At 44.0% G+C, this 16,691-nt stretch overlaps 1 protein-coding gene across 3 annotated transcripts in view; it reads left to right on the forward strand.

Moving 5' to 3' along the window:
• The window catches only part of LOC110538890 (rho GTPase-activating protein 7), a 117,681-nt gene that overhangs the window by 92,916 nt on the left and 8,074 nt on the right, over positions 1-16,691 (forward strand). For all 3 annotated transcript variants that reach the window (XM_036937473.2, XM_090192386.1, XM_036937474.2), the window contains exons 2-11: positions 5,079-5,150; positions 5,272-5,353; positions 5,558-5,621; positions 6,626-8,019; positions 8,227-8,400; positions 11,933-12,092; positions 12,301-12,499; positions 12,661-12,874; positions 14,854-14,968; positions 15,746-15,967. In XM_036937473.2, the coding sequence (XP_036793368.1) occupies positions 5,079-5,150; positions 5,272-5,353; positions 5,558-5,621; positions 6,626-8,019; positions 8,227-8,400; positions 11,933-12,092; positions 12,301-12,499; positions 12,661-12,874; positions 14,854-14,968; positions 15,746-15,967 (2,696 nt within the window). The remainder of the gene's footprint in view (positions 1-5,078; positions 5,151-5,271; positions 5,354-5,557; positions 5,622-6,625; positions 8,020-8,226; positions 8,401-11,932; positions 12,093-12,300; positions 12,500-12,660; positions 12,875-14,853; positions 14,969-15,745; positions 15,968-16,691) is intronic.

Raw genomic sequence — 16,691 nt, forward strand, 5'->3', positions numbered from 1 at the left:
TTGCAGCTGTAATTGCTGCAAAAGGTGGCTCTACAAAGTATTGACTATGGGGGGTGAATAGTTATGCACGCTGAAGTTTTCCGTTTTTTAGTCTTATTTCTTGTTTGTTTCACAATTACAAATATTTTGCATCTTCAAAGTGATGTTGTGTAAATCAAATGATACAACGCCCCAAAAAATCTATTGTAATTCCAGGTTGTAAAGCAACAAAATAGGAAAAATGTCAAGGGGGGGTGAATACTTTCTCAAGCCACTGTATCTACAACACAAAATCTGTGAGTACATGTGTGTATAGTGCATATGTTATCGTGTGTATGTATACATGTGTCTGCACCTGTCTGTTTTTTAAATTAAATGTTAGTGCTTGCATGAGTTACTTGATGTGGAATAGAATTCCATGTAGTCATGGCTCTGTGTAGTACTGTGTACCTCCCATAGTCTGTTCTGGACTTGGGGACTGTGAAGATACCTTTGGGGGCTTGTCTTGTGGGGTATGCATGGGTGTCCGAGCTGTGTGCCAGCAGTTCAAATAGACAGCTTGGTGCATTCAACATTCAACTTCTCACGAATACAAGTAGCGATGAAGTGAATCTCTCCTCCACTTTGAGCCAGGAGAGATTGACATGCATATTATTAATGTTAGCTCTCTGTGTACATCCAAGGGCCAGCCATGCTGCCCTGTTCTGAGCCAATTTCAATTTTCCCAAAATTCCCTCTTTGTGGACCCTGACCACACGTCTAAACAGTAGTCCAGGTGTGACAAAACTAGGGCCTGTAGGACCTGCCTTGTTGATAGTGCTGTTAAGAATGCAGAGCTGATCTTTATTATGGACAGACTTCTCCCCATCCTAGCTACTGTTGTATCAATATGTTTTGACCACGACAGTTTACAATCCAGGGTTACTCCAAGCAATTTAGACTCCTCAAGTTGCTCAATTTACACATTATTCATTACAAGATTTAGTTGAGGTTTAGGGTTTAGTGAATGATTTGTCCCAAATACAATGCTTTTCGTTTTTTAAATATTTAGGATTAACTTATTCCTTGCCACTAATTCTGAAACTAACTGCAGTTATTTGTGAAGTGTGCAGTCAATTCAGTTGCTGTGGTGGCTGACGTGTATAGAGTCATCCGCATACATAAACCTTTTTCAGGACCCTGTCTTTCAAAATGAATCAGTAAAAATCCAAATAACTTCACAGATCTTCACTGTAAAGGGTTTAAACACTGTTTCCCATGCTTGTTCAATTAACCATAAACAATTAATGAACATGCACCTTTGGAACGGTCGTTAAGACACTAACAGCTTACAGACGGTAGGCAATTAAGGTCACAGTTATGAAAACTTAGGACACTAAAGAAGCCTTTCTACTGACTGAAAAACTGAAAAAGAAAGATGCCCAGGGTACCTGCTCATCTGCATGAATGTGCCTTAGGCATGCTGCAAGGAGGCATGAGGACTGCAGATGTGGCCAGGGCAATAAATTGCAATGTCCGTACTGTGAGACGCCTAAGACAAGCGCTACAGGGAGACAGGACAGACAGCTGATTGTCCTCGCAGTGGCAGACCACATGTAACAACACCTGCACAGGATCTGTACATCCGAACATCACACCTGCGGGACAGGTACAGGATGGCAACAACAACTGCCTGAGTTACACCAGGAACCCTCAATCCCTCCATCAGTGCTCAGACTGTCCACAATAGGCTGAGAGAGGCTGGACTGAGGGCTTGTAGGCCTGTTGTAAGGCAGGTCCTCACCAGACATCATTGGAAATAACGTCGCCTATGGGCACAAACCCACCTTCGCTGGACCAGACAGGACTGGCAAAAAAGTGCTCTTCACTGACGAGTCGTGGTTTTGTCTCACCAGGGATGATGGTCGGATTCGTGTTTATCGTCGAAGGAATGAGCGTTACACCGAGGTCTGTACACTGCAGCGGGACAGATTTGGAGGTGGAAGGTCTGTCATGGTCTGGGACAGTGTGTCACAGCATCATCGGACTGAGCTTGTTGTCATTGCAGGCAATCTCAATGCTGTGTGTTACAGGGAAGACATCCTCCTCCCTCATGTGGTATCCTTCCTGCAGGCTGATGACCCTCCAGCATGACAGTGCCACAAGCCATACTGCTCGTTGTGTGCATGATTTCCTGCAAGACATGAATGTCAGTATTCTGCCATGGCCAGCTAAGAGCCCGGATCTCAATCCCATTGAGCACGTCTGGGACCTGTTGGATCGGAATGTGAGGGCTAGGGCCATTCCCCCCAGAAATGTCCAGGAACTTGCAGGTGCTTTGATGGAAGAGTGGGGTAACATCTCACAGCAAGAACTGACAAATATGGTGCAGTCCATGAGGAGGAGATGCACTGCAGTACTTAAGGCAGCTGGTGGCCACACCACATACTGACTGTTACTTTTGATTTTGACCCCCTTTGTTCAGGGACACATTATTCCAGTTTTGTTAGTCACATGTCTGTGGAACTTGTTCAGTTGATGTCTCAGTTGTTGAATTTTGTTATGTTCATACAAATATTTACATGTGTTAAGTTTACTGAAGATAAACACAGTTGACAGTGAGAGGACGTTTATTTTTTTGTGCTGAGTTTAGATATTCCTGGCTTTACTTAAAGCCAGTGGAATGTCATTAGTAAAGATTGAAAAAAGTAAGGGGCCTAGACAGCTGCCCTGGGGAATTCCTGATTCTACCTGGATTTTGTTGGAGAGGCTTCCATTAAAGAACACCCTCTGAGTTCTGTTAGACAGGTAACTCTTTATCCACAATATAGCAGGGGGTGTAAAGCCATAACACATATGTTTTTCCAGCAAATACTATGATCGATAATGTCAAAAGCCTCACTGAAGTCTAACAAAGCGCCCTGGACAATATTTTTTTAATACATTTATATTAGTCATTCGTGTAAGCACTGTGCTTGTTGAATGTCCTTCCCTAAAAGCATACTGAAAGTCTGTTGTCAATTTGTTTACTGTAAAATAGCATTGTATCTGGTTAAATAAAGGGGAAATCTGGTGAAACACAATTTTTCCCAGAAGTTTACTAAGGGTTGGTAGCAGGCTGATTGGCTGGCTTTTTGAACCTGTAAAAAAGGCTATACTATTCTTAGGTAAGGGAAATCCTTTTGCTTCCCTCCAAGCCTGAGGGCACACACTTTCTAGTAGGCTTCAATTGAAGATCTGGGAAATAGGAGTGGCAATATTGTCCACTATTATCTTCTGTAATTTTCCATCCAAGTTGTCAGACCCCGGTGGCTTGTCATTGATGATAGACAACTTTCATTTTTTCACCTTCCACACTTACTTCACGGAATTCAAAATTACAACCCTTGTCTTTCATAATTTGGTCAGATACACTTGGATGTGTAGTGTCAATGTTTGTTGCTGGCATTTCATGCCTAAGTTTGCAAATCTTGCCAATGAAAAAATTCTTAAAGTGATTGATTCAATGAATGATGGAGCAGAGTTTGCCCAAAATGTAATTTAAGGTGCTCCAAAGCTGTTTACTATCATTCTTTGTCATTTATCTTTGTTTCATAGTGTAGTTTCTTCTTCTTTTAATTCAGTTTAGCCACATGATTTCTCAAATTGCAGTACGTTGGCCAATCAGTTGTACAGCCAGACCTATTTTCCATTTATTTTGCCTCATCCCTCTCAACCATACAATTTTTCCATTCCTCATCAATCCACTGGGATTTCACTGTTTTTACAGTCATTTTCTTAATGGGTGCATGCTTATTACTAACTTGGATAAGACATTTTGTAAAGATGTCAAGTGCAGCATCTGGTTGCTTGTCATTACACACAACGAACAAACAAATATTCTTTACATCAAATACATAGGAATCACTACCAAACTTATTGGATGACCTTTTATACACTATATTAAGCCCAGCTTAAGGAACTTTAGTTTTCCTATATATGGCTACTATATTGTTATCACTACATCCTAGGGATTTGGAGACTGCTTTCAAACACATGTATGCAGCATTAGTAAAGATGTGATCTATACATGTTGATGATTTAATTCCTGTGATGTTTATAACTACCCTGTTAGGTTGATTGAATGAGGTTACAGGAACTAGTTACAGTTTGAAGCTTTCTCTTGAGTGGACAGCCTGATGAAAGCCAGTCAATATTGGACAGGACAGAAATCATCCTCCTCTAACACTAAGTGATCAAACCTGGCTGTTGATTTGATGAACCCCATTCCCATCTAGCAGAGTTTATCTCCCCTGGATCAAACGAGTCTTGTGATATTCACAGCTTGTTTTTCCCCTGTTTACATATCTCAGCCATCTGCTTTTTTCTTGTAATTATGTCAGACACTCTTATGTAGAGCAACTTACAAGAACAAGTAGGCTCAAGTGCCTTGCTCAAGGGCACATCGCCAGATGTTTCACTTAGTCAGCTTTGGGATTTGAACAATCAACCTTTTGGTTACTGGCCCAACGCTCTTAACCACTATGCTACCTGCCGCCTCTTTGTAACTCAACCTCCAGCTGTCTTCCCCTGACCCCCACAGCCTGGGAGAAAAACACCTAATTCCAAGTACTCTCTCGTTGTTTCTTTATCGTTTTCTCTCTTTAACGTTCTCTCTCTTTCTCTCTGGGTTTTATTTCATGAAGTACCAGTGAGTTTGAAGAAAGATTGCACTTCTTTCCACCATCTGTCCCTGACAGTACTATGTCAATGGTGGGAGTTAGCAGATGGGTGGAACCTCAACAGAGGGGACATGAAAGGCTGTGTGTGGCCAGAGGGACTGAAGCCACTTCTGACAAACGATGTCTCACTTTTCTGTGTCTGACACACACACGCCACGTTAGCCAATTAGGAGCAATTAGGATGGCCTCTTCCAAAAATCCACTGTAAAAGTACACCCTCTCAGAGATGAGAGGAGAAAAAGGAGAGAGACGCTTCTATTTTTGTCCACATTATTTTTGCGAGTGTAATTAAAGCGTAAAATAGCTCGCTTAATATGCACAAATATTTGTCCTGATATTAAAATGGGCCAACCAGAAAATAATTGTAATTTAATTTGACTATTGTTTTTTTGTTTGCAGAGATCGAAGCGAAGGAGGCTTGCGATTGGCTGAAAGCAGCCGGCTTTCCCCAGTACGTGCAATTATACAAAGGTAAATATCAAATAGTAATCCTCTCAAGCCATCAAACACAATCTATTACAGTGCACACCACATCCACATATTTGCTCATCCATAACAAACAGTGTCATATCACGCCTTGTTTGCCTCTCAGATTGCAGGTTCCCCATTGATATAGACTGGGTAAAGAGTGATCACAGTTTTCTGGATAAGGATGCACTTGATTCACTCTGCAGGTGAATAGCTGGACTTTACATCCACTCCCTCCTTCTTACCATTGCTCCTTGTTCTACTGGTGGAGTGTATGTAGTGCTGGAATACTTAATTGGGCTGGGGAAAGAGAGAGAGAGAGAAAGACAGAGTGTGTGAGTGCGTTTGATTTCGATTGGGTCCCATGCTGCTGTGCTTGTTTAACCGCCATTATTCTCCTCTGCTTACAGGAGATTAAACACTTTAAACAAATGTGTGGAGCTGAGGCTGGAGCTGGGCAGATCAAAGAGACGGGTGAGTGAGAGTGAACACCATGGAACACCAACATGGCAGCTCTGTCAAAGACACCGCAGTAACCAGAGGAAAAGCTCCTAGTTAGAATTTAACACATCGATTTCCACTGATATTGATGGCTAGGTAGATAGCTCCACCCACCTCCAAAACTCCTCAAAACTTCAATAGTCTTTGTTTGAGAAAGTGCAGAGAAAGATAATTTGGGTGAAAACTCTAGAATTAATCATGTTGCATAATAATTTTCTACTTAAAGTCCCAGTGCAGTCAAAAACTAGATTTTTCTATATTTCATATACATTTCCATAACTATGAGGTTGGAATAGTACTGTGAAATTGTGAAAACGAATTCTAGATGAGTTTTCTAAGAGCTAGATGAAAAAGAGAAATTAAATTTCATTCTGTTTTGGTGGGATGGAGTTTTGGCCTTCCATAGTGACATCACCATGCGGTAAATAGACCAATAAGAGATTTCCTAACCTCTCTGCCAATAACCTCTCCTCCCCACTCAGACCACTCCCAGACAGTCCTCGCAAAATTTTAGCTTGTGAAATTATTATTTGCTAAGAAGCTATTCTTGACATTTTTGCATCATTTTAATAGAAAACAATCACATTAAGGTACTCAATTGTTACCCAGAAATGATTTGACATTGATATAAAAATGGCTGCATTGGACATTTAGTGTTCTCAGAGACTCGTTATCTCAGAATTTTGTTATCTTTGTGGAAGATATAATAAAGAAGGAAAATATATTTTAAAAATCTATATTTAAAATACTATATATATTTACAAAACAATATACATGGGGGATTGGAAATGATGCAGACAATTTACATTGATAGAGGCCAAAATCTATCTGCAAAATTAAAGCTGATCTACTCAAAAACATAAAAGAAATAAAACATATCTCTGAAGAGTTACACGATGTCCAGAAATAGTTGGCCCTGATTTTTTTTTTGAGACATGACTCATACAGTACCTTGATTATTGTCTTGTAATTCTTAGTTGGAGGAGTCAGAGGATGAGGAGCCCTGTGCCATCAGTGCCAAATGGGCCTACGAGAGGCAGACAAGGCGCTGGCGTCGACTAGAGGGGATGGGCTTACTGTGTTTACCGGACAGCCATGATATGTCCCCGTGTGAATCCAACGACCGTCATGAGGTCTGCTCCCTCCACAGCACCAGCAGCACTGAGAGTGAGGGCCGCAAGACTGCCACTGATGACCAAGAGACCAGCAGGAGCTCGTCTCGCTGCTCCTCCACCAACAAGACCATGTCCCTGGACACGTCGTTCAGCGGGCCCCCCTCCCCAGGGGGTGAGATGCTCGGCTTCAGCAGTGCTGAGGAGCGCTTCCCGGACAAGCCCCCCAGGAAGAAGGGCCCCAGTCTGCTGAGGAAGATGGAGAAGCTGCGTCTGAGGAGCACAACCACCCTCCGCTCCCCAGGCCACAGTGGCCACAGCAGAACCAGGCTGGTCATCTCTGGCCCCGTACTCCAGGTGGGTTTGGATGTCGAGCACAGGCTGAGACGGCTGCAGTGCCTGGACATCTCCACCCTGCAGGACAGGGATAGGGACCGGCCGGGCAGCCAGGCCTCCTCCTCACCATCCTCCCCCCACTCAGGCAGAAGCAGCCGCAGCACATCAGAGAGCAGCAGTACTGTCAGCACCCCAAGCCCCATCACCAGGGTACGCAGCAACTGCAAACGAACCGGCGGGGTCCAAGAACAGCACCAGGAAGGTCTCCACAGCGGCCCGGTCCGAGAGCTCCAAGACTACAAGGACGAGAGGAATAACCACGAGAGCCTGGTCTTCCAGATTCCCCAGGGACACAAGCCAGGAACCTTCCCCGCTGCCCTCACTCACAACAATGTCCTGTTGCCCATAGACAACACTTCCGTCAACTGGAGAACTGGGAGCTTCCACGGGTACCGTGGGCGACGGAGCAGGGGGAGCGCAGCGGCCAGGGACCAGGATTCCCCCTGCTGCAGCCCCCCAGCCTCATTGGACCACCGGGCCAGTATCTATGACAATGTGCCGACAGGCCAGGTGATTGGCCAAGAGGTGGAGCATCACAGGGCGGCGGAGACGGAGGAGATCAGCGAAAACAATGACGTGTTCTCTGCGCTGGACAGTGTGATGGAGCGTATCAGCGGCCTGCAGCAACTCGTCAACACCTGGACGGACAAACTGTCAGATGACTCTGACTCTGACTCTAACCGCGGCTCCACCCCCTCTCCCTGCCCCTCCTCCTCCAACCACATCCACCTGGAGATCAAGGAGGCTGAGGAGCTGGGGCCGGTAGCCGTGGAGGGGGAGGGAGATGAGGACAGGGAGAGCCTAGAAAAAGAATCTGTGGATGGAGATGGCACAGAGGTTCAGTCACTACTTCGCAATATCAGGTGAGAACAGGCTGTGGAGAATGACAGCTGGCCTGAGTGTTCATTAAGAAAGCATATTGGAAGTTTATTACTCGTACATACAGATCCATTACTTATTTAATTGTATCATTGAGAATAAAAATGCAAATAGGTTTTCGATAAATCATATTGTAAATGCATGAACTCTATCACTGAACAAATCATTGTTCTGTTGTGTCTGTTCTATAGACGGAGCCAGCACCACTGGTCAAGCGAGCAGAGCCTTCCCTCAGTGACTGCCAGCAGCCCAGGGGTCGAGGCCCAGCCTGTCTCTCACCTCCACCTGCTGCGGAAGCTCTCCCTACTTAAACTCACCGCTCTCATGGACAAGTACTCCCCCTTCAGCAAGCAGGGCTGGAACTGGTAAGGAATGGGAGGGGAAGTGAAGAGGAGGGAGAGGGAGAGGAGAGATGGGATGGGGAAGGTAGAGTTGAGGTAGAGAAAAGGAAGGGTTGGACCAGAAGAATCAAAGGAAAGTGGTAGTGCGATGAGGGAAATGAGGAAGAGAAGGGGAAGTGGGGGAGGAAGGGCAGAAGAGGTGGAAGATTGGATGCAGAACTCACTATTTATGTGAAGTTGCAACCTTGCCTCTCACAAGACAAAACACAGGATGCTGTCAGAGCAATAAACCCCTCCAATAAAGATGCACAAAAAAATCAGCATCTGAAAAAGCGGGCATGACAAAGTATAACCTTCAGGCTAGATTCCTGGGGAAATTATAGACAGGTCCTCTTCTTTCCTTTTGGATAAGGTCTGTAGCTGGGTAATATACGATATGTGCAGTTGAAGTCAGACGTTTACATACACCTACAGCCAAATATATTTAAACTCAGTTTTTCACAATTCCTGACATTTACTCTGAGTAAATATGCCCTGTCTTAGGTCAGTTAGGATCACCACTTTATTTCAAGAATGTGGAATGTCAGAATAATAGTAAAGAGAATGATTTACTCAGCTTTAGATTCTTTCATCACATTCCCAGTGGGTCAAACGTTTACATACACTCAATTAGTATTTGGTAGCATTGCCTTTAAATTGTTTAACTTGGGTCAAACGTGTCGGGTAGCCTTCCACAAGCTTCAAACAATAAGTTGGGTGAATTTTGGCCCATTCCTCCTGACAGAGCTGGTGTAACTGAGTCAGGTTTGTAGGCCTCCTTTCTCGCACACGCTTTTTCAGTTCTGCCCACAAATGTTCTATAGGATTGAGGTCAGGGCTTTGTGACGGCCACTCCAATACCTTGACTTTGTTGTCCTTAAGCCATTTTGCCACAACTTTGGAAGTATGCTTGGCGTCATTGTCCATTTGGAAGACCCATTTGCGACCAAGCTTTAACTTCCTGACTGATGTCTTGAGATGTTGCTTCAATATATCCACATCATTTTCCGTCTTCATGATGCCATCTTTTTTGTGATGTGCACCAGTCCCGCCTGCAGCAAAGCACCTCCACAACATGATGCTGCCACCCCTGTGCTTCACGGTTTGGATGGTGTTCTTCTGCTTGCAAGCCTCCCTCTTTTTCCTCCAAACATAACAATGGTCAATATGGTCAAATAGTTATATTTTTGGTTCATCAGACCAGAGGACATTTCTCCAAAAAGTACAATCTTTGTCCCCATTTGCAGTTGCAAACCGTAGACTGATTTTTTTATGGCGGTTTTGGAGCAGTGGCTTCTTCCTTGCTGAGCAGCCTTTCAGGTTATGTCGATATAGGACTCGTTTTACTGTGGATATAGATACTTTTGTACCCGTTTCCTCCAGCATCTTCACAAGGTCCTTTGCTGTTGTTCTGAGATTGATTTGCACTTTTCGCACCAAAGTATGTTCATGTCTAGGAGACAGAACGAGTCTCCTTCCTGAGCGGTATGGCGGCTGCATGGTCCCATGGTGTTTATAATTACGTACTATTGTTTGTACAGATGAACGTGGTACCGTCAGGCGTTTGGAAATTGCTCCCAAGGATGAACTAGGCTTGTGGGGGTCTACAGTTGTTTTTCTAATGTCTTGGCTGATTTCTTTTGATTTTCCCATGATGTCAAGCAAAGAGGCACTGAGTCTGAAGGTAGGCCTTGAAATACATCCACAGGTACACCTCCAATTGACTCAAATTATGTTAATTAGCCTATCAGAAGCTTCTAAAGCCATGACATAACTTTCTGGAATTTCCCAAGCTGTTTAAAGGCTCAGTCAACTTAGTGTATGTAAACTTCTGACCCACTGGAATTGTGATACAGTGATAAGTGAAATAATCTGTCTGTAAACAATTGTTGGAAAAATTACTTGTGTCACAAAGTAGATGTCCTAACCGACTTGCCAAAACTATAGTTCGTTTTTAGGGACATTTTTAGGGACATTTCATCTCGACGGTTGACGGCAGTGACCTCCAAATAGCATAACATGGGATGATGTATGAGAACTCAGCACATCCCAATCAGTTCTGTCAGAATGAGTCATTACTTTTCATTGTTTGTAGCTATTTCCTCATCAATGTTTCAAAACCTGATCCCCAAAACTTGGCTACCCCACTAATAAAGTGTTTGACATTATTAGTTTGTGTAGCCAACTGGGGGAAAAGGGATTGCTTAAGGCAAGAGGACAGGGTAATTGACTTTTTGAGAGCAGAGTAATTGGGCTATTTGTTTTAACAATCATTGAGCTAACTACAAAAGAAATAACCTACTCCAGCCTCTCTTCGCATTTCCATTGATCCTGTGCTTCAGTATTCTGCACCCTCACTGCTGTGGAACTAGCTTCATTCTAGACAAGTGGTGTCTTGTATTTGCTGTGGCCAAACACCTTTCCCCTTGGCTTTCTCTCCACACACACACACACACACACACACACACACACACACACACACACACACACACACACACACACACAGAGTGAGTGAGAGTAAGACACACAGAGAAAAACACACCTACTAACACTATGACACACACACAATCACATTAAATCACTAGCAGAACACCATTACGGTAATGAAATGAGGTGGACGCAGCAGATATCTTTTAATTGAACAGCTGAAAACTATAATGGAAATGCTGCTTGTAATGGGAGAGAGCACTATCAACGAGAATCATGCTGTATGAAAATGTGTGAATTTAATTCCAGTAGTAGGTTAATTTCTGCAATCATACATTTGATTGGCTCTGAAGCTTGATATCTCAAGGTGCCTGAACTTGATTTATGGAAGAATAATGAGGGGGAGGCTTTAAATGGTCTTCATGTTATCTCCTCAGCTACACAGGCCGTTACCCGGGCACTTGCTGGCTTATAAAAACATCCTATTCAGCAAATAAACCAATTGGGCTTTAAAGTTTTACACAAAGCCCTCTTCTAAGAGCATGTGTGCTCAAATGAAAAAATATTATAGTGTATACTATGGTAAGAATACTATAGTATTCACTGTAGTGTTTTTGCAGACTTTACTGTAGTATTTACTGTCGATTTCTGTAGTATTTACAGTTTACTATAGTATAAATGGTGTTGTAAAAAAAAGTATATACTACTATGTTTTTGCGGACTGTAGTATACTGTAGTATTTACTGTGGTATTTTTGCGGACTGTAGTAAACTGTAGTACTTAGTGTAGTGTTTTTGGGGACATTACTGTAGTATTTACTAATGTTTTTGTTTTATTATCTTTGATATAGAAGTGGGGGGCTTTCACCCGGAGGAAACCTACTGTAGAAATATTAAAATAGCACGTTTTCTATAACCTGTAGGTAGGTAGGACTGGGTTCTGAGTGGAGTGTTAAGAGCTTCTGCTCTTTTCTATAATCTGTAGGTAACACAATATATGGTCTATACTTAGCATGCAGGTTTCAGTTTTAACCTGGTTATCTTCAACATCAAGCCTTGACCTTCATCTTGTATTGTTTATCTCCCCTCAGGACGTTCCCCAAGCCCCCGCGGAAGGCCAAGGCTCAAGAGCTGAAGGGCAGGAGGGTGTTTGGTGTATCCCTCCTCCACAGTATGCAGCAGACAGGGGAACCTCTACCCCCCAGCATCCTCAAGGCTCTATTCTATCTGAGGACAGAGTGTCTCGATCAGGTACTGGACTCTTTAAACTCCAGTACCACCAGTAGATGTAGTATTGCTCATACATTATTCAAGAAATAGTTAGGGTCAGGCTTTAAAGGGACAGTTCACCCCAATTTCACAGTTGGTTAGATGTTTTCATATCTAAAATTGTCTAATATACACCCCCCCCCCCCACCCCCCTCAGGTGAGACTCACCTTCACTCTCTCATTCCCTCAGGTGGGTCTGTTCCGTAAGTCGGGGGTGAAGTCTCGTATCCAGTACCTGCGTGACATGGTGGAGGCAGACCCAGAGGGTGCGTCTTACGAGGGCCAATCAGCATTCGATGTGGCTGATATGGTGAAACAGTATTTCAGAGATCTACCAGAACCTGTGTTCTCCAGCAAACTCTGCGAGTCCTTCCTGCATATCTACCAATGTAAGTGGACAGAATCTGCGTGACTGACTGTACTACCTAATCATAATGTTAATGATGGTTAAGTAGGCATTGTGAAACCAATTTTAGACATTTTTACAGTATAATCAATCCTATCCACCACTCCAGTCTAACATCGCTCACCCCTTCCTCATCCTCCACAGATTTCCCCAAAGACCAGCAGTTCTGTGCGGCCCAGGCGGCCATCTTCCTCCTGCCAGATGAGCACAGGGAGGCCCTGCAGACACTCCTCCTCTTCCTCCGAGATGTTGTGGGCTGTGTGGACGAGAACCAGATGACCCCCACCAACATTGCTGTGTGCCTTGCCCCCTCTCTCTTCCACCTCAACACTCTGAAGAGAGAGGGCAACCCAGCCAGGTACGGTGCACCGCCTTCTGGGAAGGAGGAAGACGTCAAGTTGCCCCTAGAATCTAGGGTCTAGATGCTGATCTAAGATCAGTTTGGTGGATTTGGCCCTTATGGTTGAAGTTAGGATTGGGGGAGTGTAAGGTGACCCTGGAACGGTGCAACTTCTAGAAGAGAAGTGGTCTGGAGATCTGGGTCCCACATTGTTAAAGTTATATCATTCCCTCTTACCAGCTTAGCCCTGATGCTAGGACAGTAGAGTCCTTGCCCATCTCCCGAAAATTGTCTGAAACCCTACCTCTTGAAAGAGTATCTTAAATCTTTTCCCCCAACCCCTCAAAAAAACACTTGCTCTTGTCTTTTCCTACTAACACTGATTTGCCGATAACTTCTTTATTGAGGAAAAACGTACTTACTGTGACATGTGGTTGTCTCACTTAGCTATCTTAAGATGAATGCACTAACTCTAAGTCGCTCTGGATAAGAATGTCTGCTAAATGACTAAAATGTACATGTAAAATGTCTTCAGTTGTTGCATAAGATTACTCCGGTGCACTTTGCTTAGTGTTCATCGCCACAACGGCAGATTTAAAATGGTTTGTTTTTGACATGTTGTTTTAGTTTTTTTCCTTCTTATGCTGTGTCAGATTCATGGGTTGTTCCTAGAGATTCCTAGAGATTACATCAACTGTGGTAATCTAGTCAAAACCCTATTCCCCTGTGTGGTAATGAATAGCTGTCAGCTGGGTTTATTTTTTTAATTGTATTTATATATTTTTATTTAACTAGACAAGTCAGTTAAGAACAAATTCTTATTTTACAATGACAGCCTACCCTGGCCAAACCCTCCCCTAATGACGCTAGGCCAATTGTGCGCCGCCCTATGTGACTCCCAATCACAGCTGGTTGTGATACAGCCCAGGATCGAACCAGGGTCTGTAGTGACGCCTCTAGCACTGAGATGAAGTGCCTTAGACCGCTGTGCCACTCGGGAGTTTAATCGCAGCGTGAGAGATAAACTTATGTAACCCTACTAAATCTCCCATCTGGCCTTTCTCAGATAGAGGATATTTGATATCTGTAATACTAGTCAGCTGGTTACTACAAGAGAATGGGAAGGAGAGGGAGTGGGAGAAAGGGAGGGAAAGAGGGAGAGTGACAGGAAGAGGGAAAGAGAGAAAGATGGAGGGAGAGAGAAAGAGATGGCCCAAGTGACTCATTTTTTAAAACACATCAGTCTTTGAACTTTGTTTTTGACTCTGGCACTCTCATTAACTTCACAAGACTGGTTATCTGTAGTTGTTGGCTCTGAAGTGAAGCGCTGCAAAGATAGACACTCGCACACACACACACACGCACACAGACACACACACACTCAGCTGCACACACTCTGCTGACACCCTGTATTCTGACAGCATGTCTAGAAGTTCCACTTCACATCGAAAAGTGGCATCGTGGACCTAGTGATGTCACATAGCACAGGCCTGATTGTGTCTGATGTAGAGAGACAATATACCTCTCCTCCTCCCCCTCTCTTCCTCCTCCTCCTCGTATAATGCCAGCCTGTCCAGGGGAGCCAGTTGGCTCAACCATTTCCCCACAGGCTGTCAGAGTAGAGCACAGATGGAAGCCATAACACAACACAATAAACACTCTGTATCTCCCATCACTGGAAACAGAGCTATGCCTTGAAACATGTCACACTAGGAACAATGACCCGAACAAATAAACTCTACTCCCATGAACTGTTGTGTTGTGGCACATTGTGCTTGAAGGATACAGGGATGTTAGTCAAAATGTAACTGCTTTGCTTTTGCGACGTTTTTCTTGGTTTGGAAGTCGATGCTGACGTTTCTTCTTACATCAGCATTGAATACCAGTCTGCTTGCAAGGATCTCCAAAAACTGTAGGCGAGTATAGAGTAATGGCAAAACAGTACCCCCGAAATCTTTAACTCTGATGTAATGACATTACCTGTTTCTCTGACCTAGGTCAAGCCACAGGAAGTACAGCCTGGGTAGGCCTGACCAAAGGGACCTGAGTGAGAACCTGGCCGCTACACAGGGCCTTGCCCACATGGTGACAGAGTCCCTACGCCTCCTTCAGGTACACACTACAGTACAGTTACAGTACAGCCTGTTCTAGCCACACTAATTAACATCAGGTGTGCACAGTGTGTGGGTGTTACAAGACTCAGCACAGCACACACCACTCTCTCATGAGTGTACTCTCACTGTGCAGTAGTATTTACTGTACAGTACATTAGAAAAAGCAGGAAGGCCCTTCCCTATTGTTCACAACCGTAAACCAGGGATGGCAACTTTGATGGGGGTGGGGGCCACAGAAAAACAGAGGGGCCACAGTGGCTCGTGGGTCCCACATCCATGTACCCCTCCCAACCATATTTTCAAAATTGCACCTTGTATATTCTATTATTCTAACTCTCAACAGTAAATTGAGAGTTCGACTAAGTTCCTAAAAAACGAAACATTTAATTATTTATGTATTTTTGTGTGAAATTGGTCCACGGACCTACAAAAGGGGGGCCCGCGGGCCACCAGTTGCCGTTCCTGCCATAAACCATCTGCAGGGGAAATTAAATGAAGAGGCACTTCATCTATGTTATTCAGTTCAGTCAGTTCATTGCATTTACTTGATGAAACAGAATAAAAATATTAGAAAACAAGAATTTATGAATGCCAACAACAGGCTCTTAGTCACCATATCTTCGCTTGATGCAATAGCATATTGATTGGTCAAGAAGTCATACAGTATATCTTGTGACAGATGTTAACATGCAATATTTGGATCTGGGTGTCAAGATTAAGTCATATGTGACCTTATGTGGAAAAAGTCTAGCTAACTCTTCCTCTCTCTTTCCAGCTTCCAGAGTTCTGGCCAGACCAGAGTGTGTGCAGCCCCAGTGAGGAGGCTCTCTGGGCGGATGGGGGTCGGAGTTCGCCCTCTCAGGGTGGGGAGGAGGAGCAGGATGAGAGGGCCAGACTGGACCAGACCACCCAGCACCTGCTGAGAGAGGCCAGGGAGAAAAGCCAAGGCTGGGAGTTGTGCTCTGGACCAGACCAAGTGGACCTGGCCATTAAGAAGGTGTGCGATGGAATCTGATGTAATTAATGAATGAATGACAAACAAATGAATGGATGATTTAAGGAACTAACAAATGAATGAAATAGTAGTCAAATAACATATAATAATACAGTATATCACAAAAGTGAGTACACCCCTCACATTTTTGTAAATATTAGTATATCTTTTCATGTGACAACACTGAAGAAATGACACTTTGCTACAATGTAAAGTGGTGAGTGTACAGCTTGTATAACAGTGTACATTTGCTGTCCCCTCAAAATAACTCAACACACAGCCATTAATGTCTAAACCGCTGGTAACAAAAGTGAGTACACCCCTAAGTGAAAATGTCCAAATTGGGCTCAAAGTGTCAATATTTTGTGTGGCCATCATTTTCCAGCACTGCCTTAACCCTCTTGGGCATGGAGTTCACCAGAGCTTCACAGGTTGCCATTGTGAAGTCCTGTGAGTCCTCTTCCACTCCTCCATGATGACATCACGGAGCTGGTGGATGTTAGAGACCTTGCACTCCTCCACCTTCCGTTTGAGGATGCCCCACAGATGCTCAATAGGGTTTAGGTCTGGAGACATGCTTGGCCAGTCCATCACCTTTAACCTCAGCTTCTTTAGCAAGGCAGTGGTCGTCTTGGAGGTGTGTTTGGGGTCTTTATCATGTTGGAATACTGCCCTGCGGCCCAGTCTCTGAAGGGAGGGGATCATGCTCTGCTTCAGTATGTCACAG

Source organism: Oncorhynchus mykiss, chromosome 12, assembly GCF_057628025.1.
Source record: "Oncorhynchus mykiss isolate SJ-2025 chromosome 12, ASM5762802v1, whole genome shotgun sequence".
Taxonomy (NCBI): Eukaryota; Metazoa; Chordata; class Actinopteri; order Salmoniformes; family Salmonidae; genus Oncorhynchus; species Oncorhynchus mykiss.